This window comes from Haliotis asinina, chromosome 15, assembly GCF_037392515.1.
Source record: "Haliotis asinina isolate JCU_RB_2024 chromosome 15, JCU_Hal_asi_v2, whole genome shotgun sequence".
Taxonomy (NCBI): domain Eukaryota; kingdom Metazoa; phylum Mollusca; class Gastropoda; order Lepetellida; family Haliotidae; genus Haliotis; species Haliotis asinina.
In genome coordinates, this window is record NC_090294.1 from 14,889,187 (window position 1) to 14,904,359 (window position 15,173).

At 39.8% G+C, this 15,173-nt stretch overlaps 2 protein-coding genes across 2 annotated transcripts; one reads left to right on the plus strand and one right to left on the minus strand.

Moving 5' to 3' along the window:
- Positions 1-1,305: 1,305 nt before the first annotated feature.
- LOC137265418 (large ribosomal subunit protein bL35m-like) lies at positions 1,306-2,642 on the minus strand. The gene is made up of 3 exons (XM_067800814.1): positions 2,555-2,642; positions 2,247-2,439; positions 1,306-1,792 (listed from the first exon to the last, which is right to left on the minus strand). Exons 1-3 carry the CDS (start codon positions 2,583-2,585, stop codon positions 1,429-1,431), a joined length of 588 nt encoding a protein of 195 aa, XP_067656915.1. The 5' UTR covers positions 2,586-2,642; the 3' UTR covers positions 1,306-1,428.
- Positions 2,643-2,793: 151 nt separating this feature from the next.
- Positions 2,794-14,510, plus strand: LOC137265415 (MICOS complex subunit MIC60-1-like). Its single transcript, XM_067800812.1, has 13 exons — positions 2,794-2,949; positions 3,834-3,934; positions 5,069-5,260; positions 6,473-6,524; positions 6,790-6,841; positions 7,464-7,559; positions 7,971-8,110; positions 8,937-9,034; positions 9,800-9,935; positions 10,398-10,524; positions 12,024-12,247; positions 12,554-12,782; positions 13,383-14,510. Exons 1-13 carry the CDS (start codon positions 2,908-2,910, stop codon positions 14,000-14,002), a joined length of 2,109 nt encoding a protein of 702 aa, XP_067656913.1. The 5' UTR covers positions 2,794-2,907; the 3' UTR covers positions 14,003-14,510.
- The last annotated feature ends 663 nt before the right edge of the window (positions 14,511-15,173 follow it).

Consider the following 15,173-nt stretch of genomic DNA (forward strand, 5'->3'; position numbering starts at 1 on the left):
CTGAAACATTTGAAAACTATATATATATTATGAACAAATCAGCTGTACTTCATTAAGTAATCATTTGTATAGCATTTGCTATTTTTGGTATTACACTTTCTCAATAAAGAACAGATTCTTGTACTTTTCTTGGGTTGAGTCCCAACCAGGATTCAAACCCACACCCTCAGAGTCAGGCACCTATTCCCTATCATCATTTGCAAATTTTCCAATAACATGAGGGTCCATCCTACACACACTGCAACTGATTCTGACAGAATGAGTAAGTAGGATCGTCTCAAAGGTCAGATCGGCATAACTTCATAACTTAAAGAGGAATGAGCGAGTTTGGTTTAACACTGCTTTGAAGAGAATTCCAATTAAACAGGTGCAGTGGATCACTGAAGTTCTAAATATCCATGTTTTGGAGTCATGTTATCATTCTCTGTCATCTTATGTGTATGTTTACTAACATTTCAACAACAAAATATTTCCCATCTATGCATTTATGTTCAATTTGTTTTCAGGACTTTGCATGTGTTTCTGATGGTGAATCCATTATCCAAAACTATTCTCTGCCACCTGATATCAACACTGGTTTGTCATATAACACCACAAGTCACATAATACCTGTCCACTGAGGCTGAATGCTGGTCAATGAAGGCTGAAGTCAAACAAAAAGCACCCATGAAGGTCTGGAGTAGAATATTGGCCTTCGGTAGCCAATGCTTGTCATAAGAGGCAACTAACGAGGTCAGGTGGTCAAACTTGCTGACTTGGTTGACACACGTCATCAGTTCACAACTGCGTAGATTGATGTTCTTGCTGTTGATCATTGGATTGCCTGGTCCAGACTCAGTTATTTACAGACCATCGCCATATAACTGGAATATTGCAGAGCGCTGCATGAAAGTAACCTCACTCTAACAAAAAGCATGATCACTGTCTTGTTTGTGGGGCACAATGCGTTTTCTGAACTGAACAACCAAAATGCTCTGGATTTCCAGGTAAATCATGGATTTCAATCTCTGATTATGCCAGTTTTCTGCATATTTGGATTTCAAAGTAGTTGACTGTGAAACCGCTGGAGGATATTCTGTCAATTTCATTTATCACATCTTTAATTAGGAACTTCATTTAAGACTTATTCTTTCCCACAATTTTCTATTCCATTCTCACAAGTTCATCAGTAAATAAGACAGGTAACCTATCCTGCTAACAATGGGTCGGTAGCAAATCGGGAAAATTCATCCTGATTTCACAATGTGTCTGGAAAATCCTGAAACTAATCATACCTGTCCCCATGATAAAAAATGAAAACCAATCAACATACATTCAGTTTTTAATCACGCAAAGAAATTCTGTAACAACATCTGGATCAATTATCCCATTCCTGTGTTTGTACGACTTTCACATCACACCCCGATTTAATTATTCTTCAATCCCTATCTAAGGATAAAAAGGACGTTTTTCGGGAAAGTACTGTGGCAAATTGGTCCTCTTCTGATAGGGTGCATAGGGATCATCTACATAATGTCGTGGTCGGTGCCAGTACTCTGTGGTCATCTTGTCTAAAAGTTTACTTTGTTGTCTGTTGCAAAACAGATGTTGTCGGGAGAGATACCTCCTTGTATGGGATTTCTTCCATATCCTCTTATGTCTTCCTGACTGTGTCCGGATCCAGATACCCCAGTCCAGTCTGTAAAACCTATTTGTAACTGCCTTGATTGTCTTTGGTTTGCCTTTTCTCTTGCTGTAATAGACCTTGTTTCTTTTTGCAACTGAAGTTGGACTTGATGGTTGAAGTAAACATCTGAAACACAAATTAATCTCAAAACGTTCAAAAGGTTTTGACAGACTATTACGCTAGAATGCAGTTTACTGGGCGCACAACCCTTTACAATCTTTAGGTTGTGGGTTTAGGGTTAGGCACCCTTTACAATCCTTAGGGTTAAGGTTTGGGGATAGGGTTTGGCAGCTGTTACGATCTTTAGGGTTAGGATTGGAGTTTGGGCTTGAGGTTAGGGCCAGAGCGTTAATTAATCTGAAAAAGTGTGCTCGGTATAGTGCAGTACTATAACAGCAGTCTAGTTGTTATCCATTTGATATTTGAAAGCTGGTTGAATAACCTTTGATGATGAGAACCTCGCCTTGTACAAGAATAAGTACCTACGAGAGTGATTACAAAGCAATCTTCAGAGAAGGAAGCAAGGGCCCTGAAGAGGCGAAGACTATCATCTGCACAAAATCTTAAAATGTTTACTGACCGTGTATTTTGACTCTTAAGCTCTGTGTTCATCTTTAGAATTCTGTTTGAGATGAGAGAGCTAGCGCCGAATGACCGACACTGTGATATCTTCAGACTGTTTGAGAATATCTGACACAGAGTCGATATATTCCTAGAACTTTGAGGAGCTGATCGAGCCTGGGACACCGCGTTCCAACCTAAGCGCCACATCACTGCAACACAGACAGGTACAATACATATTGAATATTTATAGTAACAATTCATTTGTATTCATGGTACTATGTGAGTGGTGTTGTTATGATGGATTTGAAAAGGCTGTCATCTTACTGCTTGCACGATTCCTTATGGCAGCGGCCATCTTGTTATGTTGGACAAATACCCGAATCCCACCAAAGAAAAGTAAATTAAGTTACAAACACGAAGAACATTATATTTAAGGACTAAAATGTAGACATCTGAAGTAAAACAAGAAACATTGTCAGTTTTAAACGACAAAGCATGTATGTTTCTCAAATAGTAGCTTTAAATGGACAGGATATGATCACTCGTCACATTGACTTGTCCGGTTTTTAGAACGAGTCCCGGATGAAAGTCCATCATGCAGGTGTCCGGAAGTACCGGCTTGGGACTTCCTGTGGTATAACGTGTGGACCAAGTTTTCACCATTTCTTGTTACAGAAATGTGGAAAGCATCGTCTGCTAGGATTTCGGTTAGATCACAAGTATGCATTCATCCATGTCCATTGTCATTCCTCACTGTAAATCGCTTGTTCTGTGTGTGTAGTCCTATTTCAAAATGTCAGACCAACTGCCGACCTTGAGATTGACTTCACCTTAGACGAAAGTTGTGGGAATTATCTCTATCAGTCTCCCGATTGTCTCCCGTTCTGTTGGGCGACCTTCATCACTATTGACAATTGATTCCGAACGCGTCGTCGATTTAAAGAATGTTTTGATTGCAGATAATCGATTCCATACACGAAAAGCTCACGTTGGCGAAGACGAGCCCAAACAGTTTCAATTAACTTTCATCATACGTTTGCTTTTGGTATTATGTTCAGTAACTTCAAGGTTTTTAAATGACCACAGTTAGATGTATAAGACTGGAGAGAAACATGCTGCTTTGGTGTGTCTAACTGGTGGCTCAAGGCAGAGACTGTTGCCAGGTTTTGATGCAACCATTGGCTTTAACATGTTTAAGGCGTCAACCAATGTCACTAGAAATTACATTCTCTAATTACAAGGACACTTGCTATAAGCATGGAATATAATTATCATGTGAATACACAGCTATTGTATTTAGAACAACAGCCATAAATTCTTGTGCACACTTAACATATGAATAGTCAGAGAGGATGGAAAAATGTAGCTTCAAAAGATGGAAATGATAAAAAAATAATTATTATGTGACACCTTGTATGTCAACAAACATTCCAATGTTTTGTTTTCCACATCTTTAGTTTTATACAGAGATGTCAAAGCAACCAGAGAACCAATCAAATGCTTGCCAACAGGTCATCACTCAGCATTGCTTTTTGTACATACCAACTACCAGAGATTAGACAAAAAAATCTGTTTGGTTCACACAACACTGATTCCCTTCCAGTGTGCCAAGTGTCGAAGGTTCTTCAGCAACACCAAGACTCAACAGGCTAATGGTGGAGGAGCACAGCCTACTCCCCAACCCCCACCTCCTGCAGAACCAAGGTGACTAACTCAAACATATAACCACCCTACTTTGTACTCGCTTGAGTCTCATTCAAATTCATCTTTTTTAGGAGATAGTGGGGTAAAGTAGTCTAAAGCATTCGAAGACGCAGGTCCGATTCCCAACACAGATGTTCTGATGTTTCCTAGCATGATATTGCTGGAATATTGCTAAAAGCAGCGTGAAACTAAACACACACACTCTCAGCATTTGTTCTCAAGATCCATGTGGATGCAAGGGGTAGAAACTTGGCGGTTTCATTTTTCTTCCAAGATGTCAGAATCAGACAATCAGAATACTTCACTATCACAGGTTGATAATATAGTAGCGTCAACACTGATTAGAAATTCACCTGACATGACCTCCCATGGAGTGAACCCAGATCTTCAAACAGAGTGTTATTCTATGAAAGCAAAAGTAAGTATGGAAGTAAGTTTAATTTTACACCACTTTTAGCAATATTCTAGATATATAATAGGAGCACTAAAAATGGTCCTCACACATTGTACCTATGTAGGGAATCAAACACAGGTCTTCCATGTGACAAGCAAACAATGTAAACATCTAGGCTATAACACCACCACCATGATGTACTACAGACAAACCTGTTTTGTTTTTTAATTTTGAGGTCTTTTATCATTGATTAACTAATGATATAGTTACATCAAGTAATGTTTTGTCAAGCCAATCAAAGAAATGTTGTGGTTCTGATTACACATCTCTAAAATTCAGGGTAGGTAGGATTTTTATTTATTTTTCACATTTGTTTAAAAATAAATTGTTTATGCAATCCAGCTTGCGGTTATTATGTCCACTTTCTGTATGAGAATGATCAATGGCGTCGGTGACAATGAAAATAAAGCTTATTTTATTCATACCGTTTAAGACAGAGGGTCCACACCACAATTCTACCTTCTGTAGGGTAATAACATTCTTTTTTAGGCCTCAACAATGAATGCCCTAAATGTCATTGCTATGTCTCTTATAAATGCAAATGTCCTGGACATAAAACTCTCCATTCTAATAATTTCAACCTTGGGTTGATATGAACAAACCCAGACACAGTTATTTGCAGACTGATGCCTTTAGCAGAACTAACTAACTAACAAAAAGCAAACTGTTCTTGTTTATAGTGGAGGTGGAGTATTTTTCAAGCTCCTGGGTCTAACCACGCTGACAACAGGAGGTGTTGTGGGATATGCTTGGTATGACCCAAGCTTCAAGAAGACCCTGGAGGACAATGTCCCCTACTCCAAGGATGCCTTCAGTTACATCTTTCCTTACCTCCCTGATGCAGCATCCTTCAAAACAGTTGAAGCTCCTGTGTAAGTGCACGTTAGGTATTTCATCAAACAGGTTAAGACAAACAGTGGCTATATCCAATGATGACCTATTGCCATGATTCATTGTTCTTTTGTTTGTTTGTTTGTTATATTATATCATACACACTGTAATCATGTAAATCCTCGTACATAGATCAAGTTCTTGGAACCTTAGGGAACCCTGGTAAAAGCTATGCCACTGGTAACTTGTGCTTTTCTCCCTGTTGGGATTCCAGCAAAGAATATTACTCCTCCATTTTAAAACAGATGGCTTGAAGAATCACGAGGTCAGTCTCTCAGACTTGGTATATAGCATGTCATTGTACCCTGATTTTGTGGAGACTGGTGAATGTTCGGGGTAGAATAGGTCTTCAGCAACCCATTCTTGCCACAAAAGGCTTGTCGTAAGAGGCGACTAGTAGGATTTGCTTGCTGACTTTGTTGACATATGTCATCAGTTCCCTATTACACAGATCGATGCTCATGCTGTTGACCACTATATTGTCTGATCCAGACTCACTCATTTATACACCACCATCATATAGCTGGAATATTGCTGAGTGCTGCTAATCTCACTCACTCTCACTGATTTTTGTAGATTAGTGCTCTTGATGTTAATCACTGGATTGTCAGGTCCACACTTGATTATTTATTGACTGCTGTCATACAGCTGGAATGTTTCTGTGTATGACAATAACACACACCATGCCTTTACGGTGACTATGCTTGTCATAAAAGGGAACTAACAGGATTGGGTGGTCAGGCTCGCTGACTTGGTTGACATGTAATCGGTTCCCAACTGCACAGATCAATGCCTATGTTGCTGATCACTGGATTGTCTGGTCCAGACTTGTTGTTTACAGACTGCTGCCATATAGCTGGAATATTGCAGAGTGTGGCATAAAAGTAAACTCGCTCACTTTGCCTTTACAATAAGCATAACTTAGTATTAACTGTATTGTTTGTTGGTGTAGACACAAAAGTTACCAAGACCATATGATTGTGTTTACTTTCAGCTTCTGTGCACATAATTTGTTTGATAGTCTTCATTCACATAAACAATGTGAAAATTGTCAGTAAACTTTGCAAAAGTATCATTAGAAAATTGTGAAATTCCACTTGAGCATGTTACTTATCTAACCAGGTCTCATTATTATATCATAGCATTATGAAAATCTTTTGAAGTAAGATGTTTTGAATCACTATTTCTTGCAGGCCCAGTGCAGAAGTGAAACCCCTAGACACACCTGTAACAAAGCCACCTCAGGTAAGTCAGCATTGGTAATTTTGTTAATAATTACATAGGTGAAAAACTATAGAGATAGCAGTAAAGTTGTCATGTTTTTGTAAATGGATTTATTGAGAATTGGAACATTTTGTAAATGTTCACAGAAAGAGTGTATCATAGAAAGTTGTGAAGGTTTTGTAAGTTTGTTGACTGTAGCATGTTGGAGGTATTTGCGCCAATGAAATCAGGGTTTATTGACACTGGTGTACAAAGAGAAACTGTACTGATACTTTGTCTTTCACAGAAGCCAACTCCAGCCCCCCAGTCAGCACCTAAACCTGCCCCCAAGAAAGAAGGTAAGGACTCAGTGTACCTGTTCTGTTTAATTTTCAGTGTTTTGGATGTATGGTTGTTCAAAACAGTGATCCAAACCCAACACTAGCTTTTTAAATGATGATGTCATCGGTTCCCAATTGTGCAGATCGATGCTCATGCTGTTGATCACTGGATTGTCTGGGCCAGACTCTATTATTTACAGACCGCCACCATATAGCTAGAATATTGCTGAATGCAGCGTTAAACTAAACTCACTCACTTTTAAATGAATGATGATGATTCTATGGTGATTATTTTAATTTACATGTAGTTTACTGTCTTTATCCATCTGCCTCCATGGTGTAGTGGACTAGGTGTCTCTTTACTTTCATCCTCAATATGTCCTCTGAAGACATTAAGATTTTGATGCGGGCATGAAGCAGATAGACAAGCATTTGCTGCCTCGCTGTTGTCTATTGCGTGTGAGTGGGATATATGTGTTAAATTTTGGAATGGTAGATTATTTGGCAAACACCATCATATGTACTGACAAGCTCTCATTCACATGCATACACAGACACATACAATGATATATAAGTGCAGTGTTCTTGTACACAGTTTTAAACCCTCCTTCGACTTACTTCCCTTCCTCCACTGTTGCAGAGAAGGTAGATCCAGCTGTTGAGAAGGAGCGACAGAAGAGGGAGACTGAGAGACGATTGAAGGAAAAAGAAGCTGATGAAGCTGCCCAAAATGCAGGTAAGCAGACTGATACTAGTGCTGATAGTTCTTCTTAAAAACTGGTGCTGATAGTTCTTCTTAAAAAGGCAGTGCCTAGTGTTTAAAGCATTGGCTTGTCACGCCAACATGGGTACATGGGTTTGAAGCCCATTTCTGGTGTCTCTGCTGTGATATGGCTGGAATATTACTAAAAGTAGAATAAAACCAAACTAGTTGAATTTGAAACTGCTTGTGCATTTATGGGTGATGAAGGAACATGGTGTATATAAGACAATAAAATAGTAACCTGTTCATTCATTCATTCTTGGTACAATGTGTGATGCCCATTTCTGGTATCCCCCACCATGATGTTACTGGCATATTGCTATAATCGATGCAAAACCTCACTCACTCACTCATTCACTCACTCACTCACTCACTTATTCACAGCCCTGGAGGTCATTCTGGAGAACTTGACAGAATCCACAAGTGAACTGCTGAAACAGGCCATTGATGTCCAGAAGAGAGTTGTGGACACTACAAAGCAGCACACGCAGCTTCTCAGGAAGGCTATGGATGACTCAAAGGAGGTGAGGAATTGTGCAGAGTAATGATTGTGTATTGTGGGGATGGAACAGGAGTTCGGTTTAGGAGGTGACAATATGGTTTAAGTGGACAGGAGCTTTGACTTTGTTGTCGTGGTGGGGAGGAAGTCTAGTGGTTTGCTTATCACATTTAAGACCTGGGTTTGATTCCCCACATGGGTAGGTGTGAATTCCCTAACATGATATTGCTGGAATATAGCTAAAAGTGGCATGAAACAAAACTTGCTCAAGGGGGTGTCAATAATGTCATCATATCCCTATGACATGGATTCATCATATCAGTCATGGGGTGAGAGATGTATTGGTACTTGTTTCATAAACATCTATGGTTTAAGACCCTAAAAATGCCTGTATAGAGTATAGCAGTGATTGATAGGACACAAATTCTGCATCCTATACACATAAAACTAATTGATTAGCGAGTCCAGGGAGATACAGAAAAATTCCAAATACTTTAGAAAACGTTTTGATCAACAAAAGATTATCACTGTGCCTACCACGAGCCGGGTGGTGTTATCTGTTGCAATTTAATCTCTGTAACAATGTCATGATCATCATAGACAAAACATTGGCTGAATTACAACAATATTACAACATAGCATCAATAATAATGTTTAAGTGTGTGGAATCCCCACGTCATACTCATCATCCAGGACCCCTGAAAACCCCAGGACCCCTGAGTCCCATGGCCCCTCAAATACAGGACTCAAGGCATATCCCTGCCTAAGTATGACCCAAGAATACATTTTGTTCATTATTTAGCTTACCAGAATGGAAACATAGCAGTAACTGGGTGTTTGTCTTCCGACAGATACTTCAGAAAGACGGTCAGTGGCAGGATGTATCAACAGCTTTTGAGAATCGGGAAGAAAGTTACAAGGAGTCCAAGAAAATTGTGGAATCAGCCAGGTAGGATGAAATAGTTTCTCATGAGCCTTTAACAGTTGCAGCATGTTCAATGTGTACATCAAGAAGAGAAATGTTTCCTGATGTGTCTTTGTTAGCTTCTCTCTGTTTAGACCCGTGAAGGTCCGGGACAGAGTAGGCCTTCAGCAACCCATGCTTGCAACTATGCTTGTCGTAAGAGGCGACTAACAGGATTGGGTGGTCTGGCTCTCTAACTTGGTTTACACATCATTGGTTCCCAATTGCGAAGATCAATGCCCATGTTGTTGATCACTGGATTGTCTGTTCCAGACTCAATTATTTACAGACTGTCACCATATATCTGGAATAATGCTGAGTGTGGCGTAAAACTGAATTCACTGACACTCTGCTCATATACAGCAACCGTTGCTTGTCAGAAAAGGTTACAGGGTCGGACACAGGTTTGATGCATGTGATCATATCCCAGTTGAGCAGGATGATGTTCATTATTTCAATCACTGTGTGATCTGTTCCATACTTATTTTCAGATCACTGTCCAATAGCTGGAATATTGCTGAGCATAACATCATTAACAGACATAGGGGTGTGTGGTAGCCTAGTGCTTGTCATGCCAAGTCCTGGGTTTGATTCCCCACTTGGGTACAGTGTATGAAGCCCATTTCTGGTGCCTTTACTTGCAAAACCAGTCTTAGAATATCAGAATAATTGTTCTACCAGCAAAGATATGTATTTTTTAATATGTGTACATACGGGACAAGTTAGTACCTGGGATATTACCTCCGACAGACAAAACTTGGAGAAATTACGTGCTGCTATTGCGGATGGTAAACAGAATGTGGTCACAAAGAAGAACAAGGCTCTCATCTCAGCACAGGAATGTCTCAACAAGCACCAGGCAGAGCTCAGTCAGGCTTCTTCACAGGTGAGTTAGTACATGATGCCAATACTCTCTGAAGAAATGGGATATGTTTCTATGGATTATAAACCTGCCTCCGATTTTGTCTGTAGTGAAGTAGGTTCCTTCCAGAATGAGGTAGACCTCTGCTGCGAGTTTGCACTGATCATTTCTAAACCTAGGTTTTCAAGTAGGCGTTTTGAAACCTCATATCAGGTTAAATTTGGACCATTTCATAACCTAGTTTTTTTAATGACCTTTATTTATGATTGATGCAGCATCAGAATAATGACTACACATGATTATGTCTGGGATATACAAGGGGTGATCTCTTTGACATAAATGTGGGATCATCAATGACATGAACATGAGATCATTAATTCGATATAATTCTGACACTAATGGAGTTACAGTACTTCTTTTTCTTCACTGAAGTTTTTAATGTGAGGACAGGACCACTGGTGTGAGCTCCATGATTTGTGTGTTTAGGTTTCGAAGGCAGAGTCTGAGGCGAAGGTGATGTCACGCTACAAGGACCTAGTAGACAAGGGGAGGAAGCAGTTCCAGAAGGAACTGGAGAGCATCATGCCCGATGTCAAGCTAGGGGATAAGAAAGGTGGGTCAAGTGTCACAGTGAATATTGTTTTTCACAGCATATGGTGAGTGTTGGATCATCATCATCATCATCATCATCTACCATGATATGGCTGCAGTGTCGCCAATGAGATGTAAAATGTCTACTTACTCATCATCTTCATCATCATCATCATCTACCATGATATGGCTGCAGTGTCGCCAATGAGATGTAAAATGTCTACTTACTCATCATCATCATCATCATCATCTACCATGATATGGCTGCAGTGTCGCCAATGAGATGTAAAATGTCTACTTACTCATCATCTTCATCATCATCATCATCATCATCATCTACCATGATATGGCTGCAGTGTCGCCAATGAGATGTAAAATGTCTACTTACTCATCATCTTCATCATCATCTTCATCATCATCATCATCTACCATGATATGGCTGCAGTGTCGCCAATGAGATGTAAAATGTCTACTTACTCATCATCTTCATCATCATCATCATCTACCATGATATGGCTGCAGTGTCGCCAATGAGATGTAAAATGTCTACTTACTCATCATCATCATCATCATCATCATCTACCATGATATGGCTGCAGTGTCACCAATGAGATGTAAAATGTCTACTTACTCATCATCTTCATCATCATCATCATCATCATCATCATCTACCATGATATGGCTGCAGTGTCGCCAATGAGATGTAAAATGTCTACTTACTCATCATCTTCATCATCATCATCATCATCATCTACCATGATATGGCTGCAGTGTCGCCAATGAGATGTAAAATGTCTACTTACTCATCATCTTCATCATCATCATCATCTACCATGATATGGCTGCAGTGTCGCCAATGAGATGTAAAATGTCTACTTACTCATCATCTTCATCATCATCATCATCTTCATCATCATCATCATCATCATCATCATCATCATCTACCATGATATGGCTGCAGTGTCGCCAATGAGATGTAAAATGTCTACTTACTCATCATCTTCATCATCATCATCATCATCATCTACCATGATATGGCTGCAGTGTCGCCAATGAGATGTAAAATGTCTACTTACTCATCATCTTCATCATCATCATCATCATCATCTACCATGATATGGCTGCAGTGTCGCCAATGAGATGTAAAATGTCTACTTACTCATCATCTTCATCATCATCTTCATCATCATCTTCAGCAGCAGCAGCAGGAGCAGCAGCAGCTGCAGCAGCAGCTGCAGCATCAGTATCATCATGATCCAACTGTTGAACTGTTGGAGCTTGCCCAAGGCTTCACTATGAGCCAGTCATGAAGTTATATACAGTGGAAGAATGGATGGATATGACTGTGGATTCATGAGAAACTCTATTAAAACTAAGAGAAGTAGGAAAGTTTGAAAAGGCGAGTGCTGAGCATTGATCATGAAGAATTTGAGCTTGAACTTCCTTAAGAGAGTTGGTAGTTCCTCAAACTGGGTGCTGCAACATTAAAAGATATTTCACAAACTGTTTACACATTTACAGGTAAAAAGCTGACAGAGGAGGAGCTGAACTCCCTGATCGCCCACGCCCACCGCCGTATAGAACAGCTGCAGAAACAGCTGGCCGAGCAGCTGGCGCTGGAGTCTCAGCATATCGACAAGGCTCTGGAGCAGCAGGTGAAGGAAGATGAGAAGCTGGCCGCACTTCGGGTCAAGATGGAGTCAGAAAAGATGAATGCAGACTTCAGCGTACAAAAGGAAAAATGGGTAAGTACTGTGATATAGGTTGTTGTTAATGCTTTAGGTTATCATGCCTTGTGGCAATTGCTTTTCAGTATTGTGCTGGTTGAAGAGGCAACATGCATGGGCGCCGATGCATTTACAAGAAATCATGGACTCTTGTGTAAAACATTTCCATGTTGGCATGGAGTGCTTCAGATATTGCTGTGAGATTGCCATGTTGAGATTGTGTACTAAGTTAAAAGAGGATCATTTGGCAGTTATGGTACTTGTTTAATGGATCATGTACTGCTGAACAAGTAGGGGCTTTAATCAAAGTTTGACTCTGCCCAGGCATCTGAGGCTCGCGTGGAGTTCGAGCAGGAACTTCGTCAGCAGTTAGCCAGGCAAGCAGCTGCCCACAGCGACCACCTGAAGGATGTGTTAAAGGTTCAGCAGGAAGAGTTGGACAAACAGTTTGAGCGGGAGATGCACACTCGCATCCTGGAAGAACGACAAACCTTCCAGACGGAGGTGGCAGGATGGATCGCACGTCTCAAGGGCATTGAGGCAGCTGTTGATGGTGAGTTCTATGTGTAGTATAGATAAACTGCACATCTCAAGATAGAGATTTCTGTTGTTGGTGAGTTCTGTGAGTAGCAGAGATGTTTTGCATGAGTGAGTGAGTGAATTAAAGGTTTACGCAAATAAACTGTGATCACTGGCAGAAAAAACTGATAATGTCAGTATCTATTGATAGCGAGTGAGAGAGCACTGATTTTAGCAATATTTCAGCATTACCATCTGGTCTCTGGAAATGGGCTTCACACATTGTGCCCATGTGGGGAATCAAACTCAGGTCTTCAGTATTACGAGCAAACCCCTTAACCACTAGGCTACTACACCAACCAATTGGTTTGCGAGTAAAAGAATAGACATCTGTTGATAACATGTTTCCAGGTAGATGTGTTCATTTTGTCAAGGGTAATAAAAAATGTGTTAGATTAATGATTTCTATTGTTACGCATGTAAGATGTGGCAGTTTCAATCAAAGTTCATGTTGTTTTTAGACTAATCACCATTAAAGTTTGAATCTTGTTCAACCTTAGGTATTTTTTAAAGTTTCCAACATTTTGTGTAAACTGAATATGTTCATGGATTTAATGACTGATTTTTGTTTCAGGTCGAGCCGAGGCAGAGAAGATTGCTCGAAATGCACAAGAGCTATGGTTAGCCTGCATTGCCCTTAATGGGGCAGTCCGTCTTGGTCGAGAAGAGGGCGTTGAATGGGAAGACAAGATAAAACCATTAGCCAATGAGATTGCAACCATTTCAGATGCATCAGGCCAGCATCCATTTGTAGAAACAGTCATCCGTACAATTCCTGAGGAGGCGCTAATACGAGGAGTGTGGACAGAGGAGAGTTTGAAGGAAAGATTCCCGAAAGTGAAATGGATGTGCAAGAGAGTCGCCATGATTGATGAAACAGGAGGAACCTTATTCAAATATTTCCTTTCTTACATTCAGTCCTTCTTCATATTTGACTCTGTTTATGCCAAGTCTCTTGATGACGAAATTGACTTGGATAAATTTGACACATTTGCCATTCTGGCGCATGCTGAATACTGGCTTGAGAAAGGAGACATCGAACAGGCTATTCGCTTTCTGAATCAGCTTCAAGGAGCTCCAAAAAGGGTGGCATCTGACTGGATAAAAGAGGCAAAGTTGATGTCCGAGACAAGACAAGCAGCATATGCTTTGATGGCTTTTGCATCAGCTAGCGGTTTAGGGACATTGTTTTAACCATAGATTCATTATCTAGACTGAAGTCAGGACCAACACTTGTATTTTCACATGAGTGCTATCATTATAAGGAGGATATTGATGTAAATACTCCAGACAGTAGGCACTGCTTGGTATACCTTCATTTCCATAATAAATATGAAATGATCCTGATCTTGTAAATTGACTTTGATGTGGATGGGGGAGTTAGATATATTAGGCATGGTGCATGTATTGAAGAAAGCAACGTTGGTGCTGTATGTGGTGAAGAGAGAGAAAACTAAAACCTATTGAATTCTGTTTTCTGCCACAATGGTGATAATTGCTCTTCTTTCTGGAAATTGAGAATTAAACCATACTTGCCTTTCTGGGAGTATAGTTGTAACATATTTAATTATGCAAGAAATGTGTGATGATCTTACTGATAGTCTTAAGGTGTGAGTTTAAGTGCTGAATTCTTGTGCTTAACGAAGTTGTATGTGATATAGCCTCCCATGTTTCTGAATAAATCCCAAGTTACTCTCACTCATGTCATCTTTCTGTTTTTGCTACTATTAACATATTACATGATGAGAAATTGATGCATATCCACATGCTTGAAGCAACTATAGTCTGTTTGCAGTGACAATGTACATACGAACTTCACATTAAATCAAATAAAGTGAATAAGATTGTGAATTCTCATAATTTTACCTTTCCAACTAAACATTTAAATATCAGAATTTCATTCAGCATAGGATAACAGTTATTTAAGAAAATATAGAGTCAAATCGCTGATATTGGATTGTATAACAAGAGGGTATGCACATTAAATAAATGAAACACCGAGAACAAGTGGAGTTAGTCCAAATTAATGCTCACCACGTCACATGCATTTGTTTCACTGCTCCAACTACTGCACTTACTCCCTTGTAATACAAACCAATGATAGCAATTTGAATGTATGATCATTTGTTAAATGTTTAGTTGGCAAGGTACTTTGATTTACTTTTTTGTTCAAGCTCAAATTCATCCGTACGTTTTCACTGCAAACAGACTATACATTGTGCTGAGGAACATATTCAACTGATTCACTGTTAGTGCAAACTACCATCCGACAGATACTTCTTACTCATAACAGAAACCATGTCATCGTATCCTGTCACATAGATACAGTTGATCACTGGATTGTCTCGTCCAGACTTGATTGTTT